At 39.8% G+C, this 19126-nt stretch overlaps 1 protein-coding gene across 2 annotated transcripts in view; it reads right to left on the bottom strand.

Annotated features, from left to right (window-relative positions):
* The window catches only part of DTNBP1 (dystrobrevin binding protein 1), a 119841-nt gene that overhangs the window by 63619 nt on the left and 37096 nt on the right, over positions 1 to 19126 (bottom strand). The window contains exons 6-7 of one of the 2 annotated variants that reach the window (XM_024122127.3): positions 16070 to 16202; positions 2697 to 2719 (exon numbers count right to left, since the gene is read on the bottom strand). The exons of the other annotated variant lie outside the window; for it this stretch is intronic. Of the exons in view, the coding sequence (XP_023977895.1) occupies positions 2697 to 2719; positions 16070 to 16202 (156 nt within the window). The remainder of the gene's footprint in view (positions 1 to 2696; positions 2720 to 16069; positions 16203 to 19126) is intronic. 2 annotated transcript variants of the gene reach the window in all.

Raw genomic sequence — 19126 nt, 5'->3', positions numbered from 1 at the left:
ATACAGATGGCCAGGAAGCACATGAAAAGCTGCTCAACATCACTCATTATTAAAGAAATGCAAATCAAAACCACAATGAGGTATCACTTCACACCAGTTAGAATGGGCATCATCAGAAAATCTACAAACAACAAATGCTGGAGAGGGTGTGGAGAAAAGGGAACCCTCTTGCACTGTTGGTGGGAATGTAAATTGATACAACCACTATGGAGAACAGTATGGAGGTTCCTTAAAAAACTGAAAGTAGAAGTACCATATGACCCAGCAATCCCACTACTGGGCATATACCCAGAGAAAACCATGATTCAAAAAGACACATGCACCCCAATGTTCATTGCAGGAATATTTACAATAGCCAGGTCATGGAAGCAACCTAAATGTCCATCGACAGACGAATGGATAAAGAAGATGTGGTACATATATACAATGGAATATTACTCAGCCATAAAAAGGAACGAAACTGGGTCATTTGTAGAGACGTGGATGGATCTAGAGACTGTCATACAGAATGAAGTAAGTCAGAAAGAGAAAAACAAATATCGTATATTAACGCATACATGTGGAACCTATAAAAATGGTACAGATGAACTGCTTTGCAGGGCAGAAATTGAGACACAGATGTAGAGAACGTATGGACACCAAGGGGGGAAAGCCACAGGCGGTGGGCGTGGGGGTGGGGGTGTGATGAATTGGGCGATTGGGATTGACATGTATACACTGATGTGTATAAAATGGATGACTAATAAGAACCTGCTGTATAAAAAAATAAATTAAATTCAAAAATTCAAAAAATAACACTCAAGAGGAAAAAATTTTCAATGAATATTAGTTCTTTAAAAAACTAGATATGATACAATAATCAGTTTAGGGTTTGTTCAAATTTGAGAGCTTTAATTGGCCTGTGAGTGGGTTGGATGTGCTGTTAAATGTTGTGCATAATTAGGGATGTGTGTGTAAACAAGATATTTCAGCATAAACTGAATTATTCTATCAGGTAATATGTAACACTATCTAACCTTTTGCAAACTGCTGGTCTTTTTCTGTGAATACTGTCACACACAAAAAAAATGCCTCAGTACTGAGATGCAAGCAAAGTTGACATTTTGCATAATCTGTGTTCCTGCCTGTCTTTTAATATTAACTTGCTTTTTTTCTTCTCCTAACATGATATAAGAAGATGCTAGCAGACTAAAAGTAAAGGAGAGGGAAAATAATATTTTATGAGGGTTTCAAATCTTATTTTAAACCAGTGAGGAAAAATAATGTACTTGAGTTGTGGTTCACAAGTTGATTAAGAATAATGATGTTGGGCTTCCCTGGTGGCGCAGTGGTTGAGAATCCGCCTGCCGATGCAGGGGACGCGGGTTCGTGAAAAAAAAAAAAAAAAAAAAAAAAAGAATAATGATGTAGCCATGATAATACATCACATGATCATTTAACATGGCCCTCAATAAACTGGCCATGAACTTAATCATTTACTATAACTGTAGTCAGTCAAATAGAAACTCAGCCAAAACAAGTCTGTCTGATTATAGTCATAGTAGGAATAAGCCTTTATACCTTTTACCTTGCGGGTTACTTATTTTCTCTAACACATCCAAATAAATCATACACATGAACAATTCAACTGTAAATAATATACTGGAAAATCTTTAACCAGTAACTCTAAAAGTCAATACTAGCTTATATATGAAACATAATAAGCAATAATTCAAAGTCTTCTTGGTTACTGAAATTCTCTAAGAAATTTCACCACTCAATTGCTAACGAGTAATTGAAAAGTGGCAAATTGGAAGGGCTTTCAGCTGTTGGAAAGTTTGTGGTTTTCCCTATTTTTCACAAGTGTTTCCCCATAACCAGTAAGGGTCAACGTGGCCAAGTATTCTTCAGTGCCCACCTGCAATAGTTCCCTAAAATTAAAAAGCAATGCTGGGCACTTTTAGTATCTCAGAATATAGTTCATCAAAGCTTCATCAAAGCTTGTAATTTTACAGATTGAGAACCTAAGGCTGAAAAAGATAAAGAGACATATCCAAAGTTACAAGATGGTGGCAGAGCATGACCCAGCACTGAAAACCTCGCAGGAGGTTCATGTGACTCTGGGTCAACTGCAGGGCCACCTCTCTGCCTTTATCACCACGGCCTCTCTGTGTGGCCCAGGCTCAGCACAACAGAAACCAGAATCTTCTTAAATTATGATTCTCTGGGACTTCCCTGGTGGTCCAGTGGCTAAGACTCCACGCTCCCAATGCAGGGGGCCCAGGTTCAATCCCTGGTCAGGGAACTAGATCCCGCATGCCACAACTAAGAGTCCACATATTGCAACTAAAGATCCTGTGTGCCACAACTAAGACCTGACCCTGCACAGCCAAATAATAAATAAATGGTTTTAAAAAAAAAACCCAAAACACTATGATTCTCAACAACCTCAAAGTGAGCGCTGTGTCTCCTAACATATTACTTATAATGTCATTAGCAGAAACTCTCACTTGGTACATGTGTTACAGCTAAAAAAGAATATCAAAACCACTTGTGATTAAATAAAATTTACGAAAACAGTATTAAGCAAACTTTTATTTTCTGATGTAAACTGTCTGATTTAAAGAAAAAGGAATGCATTTTCATCAACAAGAGAGAACATCTGATGTCAATTAACTCTCATCTACTTTAAAGTGAAGAATTAAACACAAAATTACCTTTGAAGGTTTCAAGTTCCTTCCTGTAGGAAAAAAAAGATATAAATTTATTAATCTATTCCCAATGGAAACGGCTCTTAGATGATAAAATTTTAAGTACTTCAAATGCCCAGAGTGGTATTTCTAGATGCTCACATGTCAATTATACTTCAGTGAAATTACCAGCACAATTAGCCTAAAGCTACTATTTTCAGTTTTTCTGCTATTACCCTATTAATGGCTCAAAAAGGTTCTACCAAAATTTAAACTATTAAAACACTGAAACACTTATAAGAAGACATAGAGTATTTTAATGCCAGCTAGGAACCATCTAGTATATTTAAGAATCAGTTTATAAAAGCACTTAACAATTTCCCCTCCACTGATAAATATTAAACAACAGATTTTTAAAATCTTTAATTAAAAATCATCCAGAATAGGAGCAGTGTTTTCCCCTTTTAAATGAAAGGGGAGAGCATATATCAAAGGATTGAAGTCCATAGATCATCCCGACACAAAAGGGCCAAGCCTCCAGGAAATCCTCTGGTTTGTAATTTTGTCAGTGTCAATTAGTGATGCTGAAACACAAAGTTTCCTGGGGAAATGTAAAGCCAGGGAAAACAGATGAACAATCATATAACAAAAGTTTTTTTTAAATAAATCTATCTATTTATTCATTCATTCATTCATTTATTTATGGCTGCGTTGGGTCTTCGTTGCTGCGAGCAGGCTTTCTCTAGCTGGGGCGAGCGGGGGCTACTCTTCGTTGTGGTGTGCAGGCTTCTCACTGCAGTGGCTTCTCTTGTTGCGGAGCATGGGCTCTAAGCACGAAGGCTTCACTAGTTGTGGCACGTGGGCTCAGCAGTTGTGGCTTGTGGGCTCTAGAGCGCAGGCTCAGTAGTTGTGGCGCACGGGCTTAGTTGCTCCACGTCATGTGAGAATCTTCCCGGACTAGGGCTCGAACCCGTGTCCCCTGCATTGGCAGGCAGATTCTAAACCACTGTGCCACCAGGGAAGTCCCCATAATACAAAACTTTTTTTTTTTTTGGCAGTACGCAGGCCTCTCACTGTTGTGGCCTCTCCCGTAGCGGAGCACAGGCTCCGGACGCGCAGGCTCAGCGGCCATGGCTCACGGCCCAGCCACTCCGCGGCACGTGGGATCCTCCGGGACCGGGGCACGAACCCATGTCCCCTGCATCGGCAGGCGGGCTCTCAACCACTGCACCACCAGGGAAGCCCACAAAACATTTCTTTTTTGACAAAGAAGTCAAAAGCAAGTTTTTTTCAGGTTTTCCTTCATAATTTTGTAATTATATTTTTCTCATTATCAGTACTAATAATTTTGAGGAGGCAAATTCGTTTAGTAAAGGTCTGTTATCCCACTCAAAATATGAGACATTTATCTTTTATTTGCATGTACGTTTTACTAAAAATCTAGAGCTATTTTAGATTCTCAAATCAGTATTCCACATTGCTAATTACAATACCCCTCAGGTCCCAAAACAGTTGACTACAATGAACAGCTGGCTGGTGGAACTGGCAAGGTGCCCCTGAAAAGCCAATATTCTTGTAACAGCCAAGTGAAGGTTCTTAAATCAGAGGGTCATCTCACCCCTCTTTTTTTTTTCTAAAAATACCAACTCATGATAATATTGCCCCAGCACCAGAGTTCATTAACTAAGAAGAAAGAATGTTATTTTCAATCCTATCATTTAAAAAAAAAAGTGTAATTGTTTCCCTTGAGCCAATAGCCCAGCTTCATTCTTAAAAGAGTAGATACAAAGTAAACATGCCTAAAACCTACTTTATACTCCAATAATGGGATGAAAGCCGAAATTGGCCTAGCAGAAAGGCAACATGTATCGTAAGAGAATATCCTGAAGAGACACCTTCAATCTACTTCTTACTGATGCCCTCCTGTGAGCAATCCCCTAAGGCCACCAAGGGGTGGACAAGATGACGGAACACTCGGTTCAGTATTTTAAGAAGTCATTCTTTTCTCTCTGATTACAGTCTTTAGAAAGTGTCTGCCTTCCTTCTTTTAGAACATGCAGCAGTAAAAACAAAATTTCAAAAAAGCACCTCCTGTTTTAAAAAGGTGAAACTTGGAGTAATGATTTCAGACACTGTTTTTCCCTTACTCTCGCCCTGAATACTAAAAACCATACAGCGAAGAATCCAGTGTCTACTTTATTAATGAGTCATTGCCCAATTGAGGGGAGCTTTCATGTGGAGCTACCATGCCCACCTTCCAACCTTCTGGCTGCCTCATCAAAGCAATGGAAAGCTGCTATGAGAGAGGCAAGGCGAGCAGGGTGCTCTCCCTAGAAACCTCTGTTTACAGACTGTCATGACCCACGGCAGTTCATGAACCTTCCCTTCAGAAAGTAATCCACTCCTGTACCCAATTCCTAAAAAGGAAGACTGGCTGAGGTAGTGATGGTACAGATAATGGTGGTTTAAGGTAAAAATCAGTACTACGGAACTTTTAAAGAACTGATAAAGGAAATCAGTAGCACTGAAAGCCTTGAAGTGTTGTAATTTTTAGGGCAAACTCCACAATGTCAGAGGTAACAGCATCTGGAAATACAGAAGATATAAGGGAGGGAAAGGCACGTCAAGCAGAGGTAACGGTGAAAGTGAAGCCGTGGAGGCTGAACCGTGTGGGTTATCTTTAGGAAAGAACAAATAATTCAGAACAGCAGGCTGAATGAAGAGAGAGTAGTGGGAGATGAGGTTAAAGAGGTAGAGGATTCTGAGTGCCAGGCTAAAAGGGTTTGGTTTTATTTTTAGCAGGAGAATAACTTGAGCAAATCTGTGCTTTGGGAAGAACATTGTGGCTGTGATGGATAGATGTACTAACAAGGTGGAGAATAAAGCAGGGAGCACTCAGGAAACTATTAGAAGAGTCTGAAGAAGAGCTAATTAGTGCCTGGAAAGGGCAACATAAGTGGCAATGGCAATGAAGAGAGGGAGTCCAATTTGAAAAACGCCATGGAGAAGACTCAACGAACCATGGCAACTGATGACATGGGCCTAAGTACATTAACCATGAGAGTTCTAGTCTGGATCACTGGAAGGAAAGGGAATTCGTTAACAGAGAACTTAGGAAGAGGAGCAGATTTGGGAGGGCAGTGCATGAGTTGAGTTTGGAACTTAATGAAGTAATCTGGAAGGTGGGAAACCTAAGGCTGTTGATGCTGAAAGACATGACTCCCATCCCCTGAAACCCACTCAGGGATTCAGCTCCCCCACTGCCCGTTCAGTCCTGAACCTACTCCGGCGTGGCTTCCAGACCCCCCCCCCCCACTGCACAGAGAGGGTCACCGGTAATCACCAAGCTGCCGAAGGCAATGCTTGCTCTCAGTTTTCATCCGAATCCCTCAGCAGAATTTGATTCCTTGAGAAAGCTTTCGCTCGTTTGTCTCCTTCTCCCTCAGCCCCTTCTGCTACTCCTCTACCCCTCCAGGCCGCTAGGTGCTAGAGCTCTGCCAGCCTGGTCCTGGGCCCTCTGCGTAACGTACATTCTCTCACAAGGCAATTCATTCAGCTATGCAGCCTTAAATACCATCCACATACTGACTTCCTGATTTATACTTCCTGTCTTGATCTCTTCTTTGAGCTCCAGACACAAATGCAACTGCCTACTTGAGAGCTCTGCTCAAAGTGGAGCAGGTTTCCCAACAATACTTGTAAGAGAGCTTGTTCGGGCTTCCCTGGTGGCACAGTGGCTAAGAATCCATCTGCCAATGCAGGGGACACAGGTTCGAGCCCTGGTCCGGGAAGATCCCATATGCCGCAGAGCAACTAAGCCCACGTGCCACAACTACTGAGCCTGTGCTCTAGAGCCCGCGAGCCACAACTACTGAGCCCGCATGCCACAACTACTGAAGCCCGCGTGCCTAGAGCCCCTGCTCTGCAACAAGAGAAGCCACCACGATGAGAAGCCTGCACACTGCAACGAAGAGTAGCCCTCGCTCGCTGCAACTAGAGAAAGCCCACGTGCAGCAATGAAGACCCAACGGCAGCCAAAAATAAATAAAATAAATAAATTTACCAAAAAAAGAGTCTGTTCTTCCTTCAGTCTCCCTCATCTCAACTCATACCATTACCAAGTTCCTCAAGCTTTGGTTTATCCATCTCCCTCCTTCGCCACATCTAATCCATCAATATATCCTATTAATTCTATCTCAAAACATATCCTGAATCCATCCATTTCTCCCCATCGTCACTACCGTCATGATGATAAATATCGTGCCTTGCATAAATGTTCATTTTCTCATACTGGATGTAATCTTTGATCGACCATTCAACAAAAAAATGTACTGAGCCTTAGACACTAGGAATAATGTTAGGGATAGCAGCAGGAATAATGCTCAGGTTGGGTTATACACGTTCCATAACCTCAAGGAACTTTAGTGAGAAGAGACAGAAGCAAAGCAACAGTTAGAAACTGATGTCATAGATTAGTGCTCTGATAATGCCAGCCATGCTGAGGATTTTCTAGGAATACAGAGGAGGGAGCAACTCACCCACTGTGGGTTGCCGGGAAAGGCTTCCTGGAGGAGCCAGGATTGAACTGAGTTTTGAGGGAAAGTATGACTGATGATGATGACAGGTAACGCTGATTGAAAACATGGCAGATGCTTCACTCTTGACCATTATTACGTCATACTCGCAGCTAACCAAATGAAAAAGCATAGGTGACCAGGAGTTCTAAGTTCTGGCTACTCTCCAAACTCTTATCCAAGTTCACCATTTCCATGAAGATATCCTTCACACTCAAATGGCAATCTCCCCTTACCTCAACTCCTATAGCACTCAGGTCCATCAGTTTTATAACCCCTGGTGCACTGCCTTGTAATGCAGTGATCTCCAGGCAGGTATCATCTCTACAACCACACTGCAGAGATCCTAAAGCGCAGAGATCATGTCTCATCCGCCCTGATCACACATGTGCACAGAGTCAGACACAACAGACACTCAGCAAGTCGTGATTATCAAGTACTGTGGCTGCAGAATGACTGAAGAATAGCTGCTTCTTCAAAGAAGCCTTTGCTATGACTAGGGAGGATTTTATTCTTTATAAAAAAGTTTGGGGGCTTCCCTGGTGGCGCAGTGGTTGCGCGTCCGCCTGCCGATGCAGGGGAACCGGGTTCGCGCCCCGGTCTGGGAGGACCCCACGTGCCGCGGAGCGCCTGGGCCCGTGAGCCGTGGCCGCTGGGCCTGCGCGTCCGGAGCCTGTGCCCCGCAACGGGAGAGGCCACAACAGAGGGAGGCCCGCATACCACAAAAAAAAAAAAAAAAAAAAAGTTTGACCACATAGTCTCTCATCTGATAACAACGTGTCTGCCTCTTGCAATTTCAAAAATCTGAGTCTCTTCTTTTTCAAAGTTTAATAATATTTTCAGAAGATCAAATAAGTAGAAAGAATTGAAATGCCTTCCTTTAGATTTTACCATATTTTCAATTTTACTCAGTTCAGCAAAGGCCGTCACAAAATTTAGCATAACAAACCCTGAAACTAAAACATTCACCAAATAACACCAGACTCAAAAATCTAATATTTCCAAAGGGCGAAACTGCTATTTAATCATTTTCTCTACAGGGGTTGAGTTATGAGGGCAGGAAAAAAAAAAAGCATCACATTAATAAATAAATCTATGGAGTGTTGCAAGAAGTATATTAAATCTGTATACGTGTAGAAATCAACTAAATCAGACCCACAGATGCAAACTTAATAGATTGGAACCACTGGATAAATGTCTCCATAAACACAATCATCTCACAGATGGAAGCACACTTTCTCTAAACACTAAACTGCTTCCCCAGGACAAATCCATGATAAAAACCTAACAAAATGATTCTCTATGGCAAAATACCACATTCAAAATGTGAAGTGCAACATCAACTCTCACATTTTTCTTTATATTTGAAAATGTTTAGGGGAAATTTTTTTTAAGTATGATCAGCAATACTTTCTGTATTGAACACAGTAGAAGAGCATCCCTTTGTTATGGCTGATGGATAGGAAAGTTCATAGGAAAGATCTTACAAGACCTCTTTCACAAAAGACCGGCTACTATTCGCTATTACCCAATCTTTTGTTTCTTAGCATTCTACAGTCATGAAAATGTGTACCCTTATGCACTTGGTGAGCTTGTGGTTAAGAGGGTAGAAAGTGGATGAAGGTGGGAATGGGGGAGAGCTGGTTTACCTGCTTGAGGTAATTTTCACAAAACTGTATCTTAGAAGTCCCTGCTGTCATTTGTTCCTTACACAGGTACTGTGGAGGGGCATGTGTCATAGAACAAGATATTTTTAATACGTAGAATGCGAGGTGGCAACAACCAAGAACAGAACCCAAGAGAATAACAGAACTAAAGCATCTACAATGGCAACTAGACACTAACCTACAGTAGAGAAGAAAATTTAGGATATGAGTGTTATAGAAGTAAAAAAAAGGACAGTTTCAAGAGGTCAGGTAAATAAGGACTGATTTGTCAATGGGCTTAGTTACCTAAAGACCTAAGAAGAAAAATACAGGTTAAATATTTAAAGTGCATCATGGATTTGGTCTCCATGAACGTCTTAATCTGACACAACCTGTATACGATCTTTCTCTAGAACAATATTTTAACTTCAGTGTGCCATGCATCTTGTCCATTCACAAGCAACCTGTTAGAATGATCTACCTTGTTGGCTATTAGATATTTTTGTATTTCTACAAATATTCCTCAGCTTTGTTCTGGGATGCAGTTAATTTATTTGGAAACAGTTTGATCTTTTTGATGCTTGCTTTTATGATTAGTTAAGCAGGTCTGGAACAGGGCTCAGTCAAGGGCTAACTGTACCCCTGCTGAAGCATACGCTCCTGAGTGCTCTGCCTGGTACCCCAGGAATTCTAAGCTTCTTCAGTCTGGCCGCTGGGCTCAGGCACAATGTGAGGATGTGAGCCCCGGGCACTGCTAACTGACCCTTTTGGATGATATTCTCCTCCTGCCTCAGGTGGTTTCCTCACATGAATTACCGGTCCTCTGCTGAATATTCAGGGGAGCTTTCTGCAGACTTTCGGTATCCTCTCTCCCTGGTACCGTGTGCTGTGAACTCTGGCTGCCTTGGGTCCCCAGGTGCTCAGCCGTTCTTCAGTTCAGAGAGTCTGCCAGGCTCTACCTGGGCCCCTCCCTGCACTTAGCCTGGAAACACTCGAGGCAGGATGCTGGGGAAACCACAGGGCTCGTTCCACCTGTTCCCTATCGATCAAGGAGATCACTTCTCTTCTTTGCCCAATGTCTTCCAAAGTGTTATTTTCATTTATTTTGCCTGTTTTTTGGCTGCATCAGGTGGCAGAGTAAGTCTGGTCCCTGTTATTCCAGCTTGGCAGGAGCCTTTCTGTAAAAGCACTGCCTGAAGGAAAGCTCTCCTGATCTACTTTCCATTCAGTACCCAAAGGGATCTCCATGCAGAACCTCGGGAGCTAGTTATGGCCTTTCTGCCTATCTCTGCTGGACCTTCTTCTCTGTTGTTCACCTTGGAGAATGCCACTGGTTTCTTCTGTTCTATTCTCAGCAAAGCCAGGCCTGTGGCAAGTCTCCCAGGCACACCATCCTCAACACTCTGAAATGGAAGAACAGGTCAGACCCGTGGCCCACAGCCTGTCTAGTGGACAGTCAGTTCTTGAAGCTCAGGAGTTTGGTGGGTTATTCTCTAGAACATAAGCTGGTCAAATACTACTAAAGATAACATCTCAAATAAATCTGTTATGCTTTGCTTTAAAGATTTTCTAAACTTAGTATACAGTCCACATTAACATAAAAATAAAACACAAACACAAAGAAGAGCATAGTTCCTTAGCATTAGCTGTAATACATAAAGCAAAAGGAAAAATGACTTTCTCAAAATATGCCTGGGCACTGAATCTTATCAACAGAAGCAGTGCCCCTCACTCGCAGGAGAGAGTTTCCAAGAGATGACAATTAAGTTTCAAAGTCTAAATGAATCAGTGAAAAATGCTTCTAGAGCTCAGTATGCCCCAAAGCAGATTTCAAGTCCAGTGGAAAACTGTGTTAAAATTATGAGTCATTTAAGCTGAAATACTAAAAACATCACACTGTTCTTCAAGATGTAGCTATTTTCAGAGAAATTCTGATGGTATGCTGCATATTGAAGGGGAAAACAAAGGATCCAAAAGGCTGGAAGTAAGAAATATTTCAATTAAATCACTCACATATAACTTTAAATTATTATGAAAGAATCTCAATAATCATTCTAAGGAATATTATGGTGGTACTGAAAAGATTACAAATTTAGAAGGCTGAATTTCTTTTTAGCTCTACTTCTTCATTCTTCTAAACGTATCTGTTGCTCCTCTGCTTGGAAGGGTGTCATCCTCCATCCCCATGTGGCTGCCTCCTTACTCAGGTCTCAGCTCTCACGTGTCCTCCAGGAAGGGCCTTCCCTGCTCACCCCAGCGAAGCAACCCTCCCCACCTCTATAACGTTATTCTGTTTTATTTTCTTCAATATAATTGTCTGAAATTATCCTTTTTTAAAATCATGTACAGGGACTTCCCTGGCAGTCCAGCGGCTAGGACTCCGCACTCCCAATGCAGGGGGTGCCCAGGTTCGATCCCTGGTCAGGGAACTAGATCCCACATGCCGCAACTAAGACCCAGCACAGCCAAACAACCAAACAAGTAAGTAAGTTAAAAATAAATAAAATCATGTACACATTTATCATCTATTTCTCCCCACACCCATGACTACAAATGCTAGCTGACTCCTGAATGTCAAGTCCATTTCTCTAACTGCTAGCTAGACAATGTAAACGGTCTTAGGTTCTTTATTTTGGCTCATATATTCAATATTAACACTTCTTACTTGATGAAAAATGTATTTCCTATTGGTTATGAAAACCTATGCAAGGCATCTAGGAGTTACACTTGTATGGCTAACTCATCTTCTGAACCATATGACAACCTAACTACTGGTACCAGTACCTGTCTCTGCCTACAGTCATATTTCATCCACTATATCATGTTTTACTATTGATCAAGGCAGTGTCTATTCCTGTCCATAAAAGCTATCAGTAATAGCAATATCACTTTATATGCATTAGAGTTATTAGAAAAGCTATTTATGGGTATCTTCCCCCTACAATTATACAGTTGCTAATATGTCACTTTCATTAGATAACCAGCTAAAGGAGGATGTCCTTTTTCAATGCAGAAATACTTAGGTTAAACCATCTATTCAAATGGTTTTCGAGGGTAGATACAGCCCTAGGAGTGTTCTAAAGCTCTATGCTTCCCTCTGGCCACACTGAGAATCTGCCAGAGTAAAGCCACATTACTGCTGGGATGGCTCACACCCCTCCTTTCACAGGAGGCAGGAATTTATTCTGTGCCGGGAATGCCTATCAACTATATGACAAAATATCGTATATCCATTCTCAACTACAGATGCACTGATATCAACATCTGAGACGGATTCCACTGATTCCAGTGCAAGAGGCAAAAAAAAGAAGACCCTGGCCTTGATGCTGGCCCCTAAGCAGTAACATAATTTCATGCAACTCAATCTCCTCCCCAGCTCTAACAATCGCTGCCCGCCCACTCCCCAGTCTCTGATGGGAGCAGAATGAGAAAGTGCATCGGAGCCTATCGTAGACACGATTAGCACTGGAGGTGGGTGAGAAATTATCCTTCATTCCCCCACTCTCCCCATCCCCATCGAGCTGTATGACCCAGATTTTCTGGAAAGCTACAGAGTGGGTGCACTGTAAAACACACACACACACACACAACCTTTGTATTACACATTATCTTCTTCAGAGCAAGAAAAGAAAAATCATTAGTTTAGTTTGTAGGGCCCCTTGTTAAAGAGGAAAGAGGCTTATTTTTAAGAAACTCTTCCCTTGTGGACCACATAATAAAATGTTTAATTTGGGGTCTTTGAAAGTTTTTCAAATGGTGTAATATAGGATATTAAGTCACAGAATTTTAATATGTATTAGAGACAAATTGGTTCTGTAAGCAAGTAAGTTGTGAAATGCTGAGTCAAATTTCTCTACTATAGAAATTCTCAGAACCCTTAATAAGCTGACATGTACTACAAAGTTCCATGAGGCAAATACAGGGTAAAGTGTTTCTGGAACTTATTTGATCATGGAATGCCAGTGGCTATCTTCTCAGTCCACTGTTCCTGTAAAACACTTCAGGGAATGTTGTAGCTAATAAAAAATTTCTAAATTCAATTTTTATGTTTATCAAAACAGTACATGTACATTCCTTAAGTCAAATAGTACCCACAAGAATTTATGATGAAGCAGATTAGTTCCTCGGCTCAGTGCTCCCCACCTTTCTGTCCTGCTTTTCGCAAGCAGCTACATTCAAATCTTCTAGAGATTTCTTCCGGTAGTTACCTCCATTATTCCTAAATAATATGCCAATGCATATATTTATTCATTTTTTTCCATTTATTGACACTAGCCTTCATAATATTCCCAGTTTTGATAACCTCTAGATTGAATAAAAGTAAGAAGAAGCTTAAAATGTAAATAAGACATCTCTGAATAGTAAATATTCTACATAATTTATTATTGGAAAGATATTTTTTGATCTACATTTGACTGAATAAAACTACTTCATTCTCAGTGTTGTCAACTCAAATTATTTACACTACAACTGATTGTTAATCAGCCATATATGTGTGTTGTGTGTGTGTGTGCGTGTGTATTAACTAAACAAATTGATTCCAAAAGGTTTCTTTGAAGAAGATTGTTCATCCTTTTATATGCTGAATAAAATAGGTTAAGAATTTCAGGAAGACCATGCATATACAGTCAACTAATATTTGACAAGGGAGTCAAGAATACTCAATGGAGAAAAAAACAGTCTCTGAGAAATGGTGCCGGGAAAATTGAATATTCAGGTGTAAAGACACCTATCTTACACCACTCACAAAAATGAGCTCAAAATGGATTAAAGACTTAAATATAAGACCCAAAACAATAAAACTTCTAGAAGAAAACAGGGGAAAAAAAGCTCCTTATTATGGGTCTTGGCAATGATTTTTTGGATATGATACACCTAAAACACAAGCAACAAAATAACAAACAAGTGGGACGACATCAAACTAAAGGCTTCTGCACAGAAAAAGAAATGACCAACAAAATGAAAAGACAACCTATGGAATGGGAAAAAATATCTGCCCATCATAAATCTGATAAGGGATGAAGGTGAATTGGATGAAAGTGGTCAAAAGGCACAAACTTCCAGTTAGAAGATAAATAAGTACTAGGGATGTAATGTACAACATGACGATGACAGTTAACACTGCTGTGTGGTATAAATGAAAGTTGTTAAGGGAGTAGATCCTAAGAGCTCTCATCATAAGGAAATACCCCCCACCCTTTTTTTGTATCTAAGTGAGATGATGGATGTTGACTAAACTTTTTGTGGTACTCAATTTACAATGTATGTAAGTCAAGTCATGATGTCGTACACCTTAAACTTATACAGCGCTGCATATAAATTACAAAACTGGGAAAAAGTTTCGAAAAGATTACAGTTTACATTGATAAACAGAATTAAGCAATGTTTCATAGTCAGTATTTCCACTATTTGTATTTAGAAAGGCAAGTTAACTAGAACTGAGAATCACCAAGGATTCTGTAAGCTAAATGGACCAGCTTTTATTTGGCCCTTTAAACAAACTCTCCCTTATCTTCCATAACCCTGCAGGAAAGTATATCATTATCTCTATTTTACAGATAAGCAAGCCAAAGATAGGTCATTTGCAAAAGGTCATATAGGTAGGAAGTGCTAGAGAAGAAAATCAAGCTTAGGTTTTCAAGGACTTTTCACAATAACCAAAACAAATCACATTACTGTTAACAATTGTGAATTAAATCAGTACTTATCATTTCAGGATAAAAATATGATTTCAAGCTAAGTCACAAGTCTAATGTCTTATTAGACAATCAGATGCAAAATACTTTGGCATTTATTAATAAATATTTATTTTATGAAGATGCTATGAGTAACCATTAACAAATATCTACATATATAATTTTTTTCAAAGTCTTGGAAGGTCCATCAAAGTACTAGTTAATTTAAATTTCCCACCTTTGGTATTTCTCACTGAAACTGTTAGGTTTAAAACCTGTTATGACATCTTACATTAATCTCATGCAGTCCTTGAGAAATAAAGTAAATTTTATAATTTTTAAAAATTTGGCCTATCAGAACATGAAAAATTTACCATTATTTTACCTATAGATTTCAAGCTACTGATTATAAACTGGTAGTCCTCAACTGACACACTATTTTTCCTACATATTTCAGAGTAACAGGTGCTATCAACAAATCTGTTTATCATATCTAAATTTACTAAAATTATGTAATTTTTTAAGAAGTCTTTCAAATGCTAGTCAAGAAAAGCTTAACAACAGGATAAAGTATAAAGAAAAGTGAACAGCTTGCCCAAGAGCAAAGAATTAGTAGAAGCCAGGACTTGGGTCTTCCAACTAATGACAGTGCTCTTTCTACTACACAATTCCTCTAAATACCTCTAAAATGATATTTCAATTATGTGAAACATGCTAAGACTTGTCCAGTACACTTTGGCTTTTACTCAAATTAAAGGTGAGGCCGTTTTCCAAACACGAAGTTGATTTTCATTTTGTAACATATAAATTATAATGTACTAATTATATATCTAATAAATCTAAGTCACTGGGTGAGAGTGAAGAAAAGAATGACAAATAAAATTTCATAGTTCCAAATCTTATTACCCATTTCCAGTTCAGGTTAGTCTAATGAAAATAATCACCGTAATAACTACTACTGACAGAACACACACTGCATCTGATAACGACCATCTCACTGAACCCTCACAACAACTCTAGGAAGCCGGTACAATATTCTCTTCACCGTAAGCTACACATGTTGAGGCTAAGAGATTCAATAACTTGCTGAAGGTCTCACAGCCAACATGTGACAAAGCTGTGCCCCTTTCCACAGCCTGAGCTTAGGTTCCTTTTCCTCCTGCTCTAAGTGAAAGAGAAGAAAAGGGGGAAAAGCGCAGGATCTGCCACTTGGAGAAAATGAGGTCGGGGGTTCTACTTGATTGGGAAGCTCTGCCCATTGCACTTCTCCCCTCCACCATCTGTCCCAGCCTTAGCTTTCCAGAACTCATCTCCAATAAAACGGCAACAGATAGTGGTACCAAAAAAAAAAAAAAAAAAAAAATCATGTTTTGGAAAGTTTATTAAAGAGATTTACCTGACACCTTTGTCTTTTATCAGTCCAAACTTATAAAGAGTAGCATGTAAAGTACTGTGGAAAACTTTGAGACTGAAAATGAATATCGTGGCCAATTTTTCAAACTCACCTCTTATTTTTCTTGTAATTTTCCAGGTGTTGGGACTGCATATGTTTGTATCTTTCTAATTCACACTGTCCACATAAATCCTCCAGATTCAGCAGGTGGTTTTCTACCTCCTCAAAACTAGCCTCTAAATGAGCTGAAAGTATATAAGGTCAAAAGAAGAAACAAACGTCAAAAATCAGAATCTTTGATCATGGAGAAAAGAAAAAGTGTCCAAAAGTTAAAAGTCTGAACTGTTGAGATTGTTCTGCATTTATCTAATATATTTTTATTAAACTTTCTTGAAGCAAAATAAAATGCGTTAACATTAAAACATACTTCAAATTATCTTTTTTGAGTATATTTTTCTATCTTGAACGTTTTTAAGACAGAACTTTCCAGAATATTTTAAATACTTTATCAACACATCGAAACCAACTATACTTCAATTAAAAAAATATTTTATTAACCAGGATGAGGAAACAGAGTATCCTGATTAATCTAATGTATCCTAATGATCCCATATACCACACACGAATAGTCAATTTTCATATGCAAATATAGCAAAGTATAATTAACACGTTATACCGAACACAAGTTAATATCTGAGATTCCTAGTTACTTTAGCATTTGTTTTGCCTTGCACATGATATATATAAATCTCCAAGGCACTGTACAGATGTACAAACACTCAGGAAGCAGTGCTCATGTCCACTGGTCTTTCAACAACTCAACTCTGCCTCTAGGCCACAGAGCTTTGCAGCTTCATTGGAACATGGAGATAATCTATGTCAAATCCTTCATTTAAAAGATTCAAGCCAAAGCCTGCAGAAATTATTTCAGAGCTCTGCCCAAGGTCACCTAGCTAGTGAAGAGCAGTCAGGAATCAAAACTGAGTCCCTCTTACATAAAATGATTTCCAGTTGATAGATGCGTAAGTAAACCAAGACTTCATAGTTATAGGGGTGAGGGCTGGTTGTTTTCTCAGACAACAGAAAAGTTTCAGAGGTCAAAGATTTTAGAACTCAAACAGCATCAGGGCCATTTACCGAATACTCACCACATGGGCCAGACACTGGGGTACAGAGATGAAAAAGATAGCCCTTGCGCTCAAAGAGCTTAAAGTAGAGGGCAGGCACATTTCAGTGACAACGCTGCCTGACAGAGCTTGGCTTGAGGTGCTGTGAAAACTCAAAGGAGAGGCATCTAACAGAGATGAGGGAGAGTGAGACTCAGCAAGAAATGTGACTCCCACGTCTGGAAGTCACAGCCGTCTGGAGGAAGGGGCCTCAAGGAAGGAGCAAGCTGTCTGTGCAGCTTTCCAGCCTTGGTTTCATTCAGATAGCTACGATACAAGGATGGTGTGTCTAATCCCTTCCCTTAGCCACTAGATTGTCACGTGACTTTCTAAATTAGCTTCTGTCGCACCTACATTAGGCGCAAATTCCCTAAATTTCAACTTGCAGTTTTAGGTTTATTAAGATACATATTTCATCTGTTTTTAATTGATCTGTTTGATCTGGAGATCTATTAAATCCAGAAGCATTCACATTTTCTAATATCCTAAATTTTAACTCTACTAAATATCTATGCTTATAAAAACTCCCACTTCTATTTGGTAGAGTCTAGGGCTTAAAGACATGGATTTGGGAGGAAAACAAAATTTTACTGAAAAGTTAAAATGTGATGACAAGTAGTTTAGCATTCCTCTTCAAAGACATTTTAGGTAATGATTTTTATCATATTGATCTATCACTGTAGATCATGGCAAGTCTGGAAAAGACTGATAATGCAGTTCATAACGGTTTGGAATCTATCTTCAGGGGTAACATACAACAGCTAATATATGTGACTATGGAAAGCCTAACCAGAAACAGTGTGCAAAATCTAAATTTTAATCAATGAAAAATTATATCTAAGATTTCAATAATGTCATAAATGGTACATAAGGAGTTTATGTGGCGGGAAACAGGCAAAATGATGCTATTATGTTAGTTGCTATTTAGATTATTTTTTGTTATTATATTAAATGGAAAAATGACTAGCAGCCTCAGCCTGGGAGCTAGCGTTACTGGCCCTGAAGAAGCAATGTTCAGCTCATTCTAACTAGTTTGACAGGGTCTTTAAAGACGATCATAGCTAATAGGATTATTTAAAGGCTATTTCACTTTGATAAGTGATAAGAACTAGAATAATTACATTTAATATGGAATCCATTCAGCTCTAAGCTACTTGGTTCCTTTAGCATCACGCATGTTATCCTTAGCATACAGGGGGCTGGGTAACAGTGAGGCTTTGATATGTAGCCCAACAGCATCATGCTCCCGTGCTGAACGGCAAACCGAGACTTAAAATGCTTGGGAGAGTTGGTGGTCACTTTATGGCTGCTGCCAAACTCGTATTTATGTTCTCCCCTTTAAAAGTTGTGGCCAGGGACCCTCACTCCCTGGCCACAGCCTACTTTTCCAACCTCACTTCCACTCTCCTTCAGGACTGCTCATCACTCCGAGGAGGGTCCTGTGTGTTCCTGCCCCCTTGCCTCTGCCTCTCCTGAGAGGTCTCTGCTTGCCTCCCTGCCCTGCATCTCCCTGGCAGGTTCAAGTCAGAGCCCGCCCTCCTTGCAGCCTGCAGGGCTCTCTCCCCTCTTCTGTGCTTCCACAGACCTATGAACCCTGCCCAGGACTTATACTCTGACATTCTACCACAAGTTGTGTACTCTTACCTCTCTCAGGCATCTGTGAATGTCTTAAGCGTAAAGACTATATCTTTGCATCTTTGTATCCCTTAATACCTAGTCTGCCGAATTCAATTAAAAAGGATTTCTGGAAACAGAATGATTCCATTACTCTAAAACATAAAATAATAACCAAGAAAGCAAATCTATGATTCATGTTCCTCTAATTTAAATATTAGGAGGTTATCCTAAATTTTGTCAACAAGTAAGTTAAACATGGGCAGAGAACTTTGAAAACATTAAACAAGATGGTACTTTGTTATTAGTGTATCAAATCAGGCCCCATTACCAGTGAGTTAAAGCAGAAGAAGCAATGGAACTTTTCCATTTTAACTCTTAACAGGCTT

Source organism: Physeter macrocephalus, chromosome 18, assembly GCF_002837175.3.
Source record: "Physeter macrocephalus isolate SW-GA chromosome 18, ASM283717v5, whole genome shotgun sequence".
Classification (NCBI taxonomy): Eukaryota; Metazoa; Chordata; class Mammalia; order Artiodactyla; family Physeteridae; genus Physeter; species Physeter macrocephalus.
Note: the sequence above shows the minus strand (reverse complement) of the source record. Positions and strands in the feature narration are given on the sequence as shown.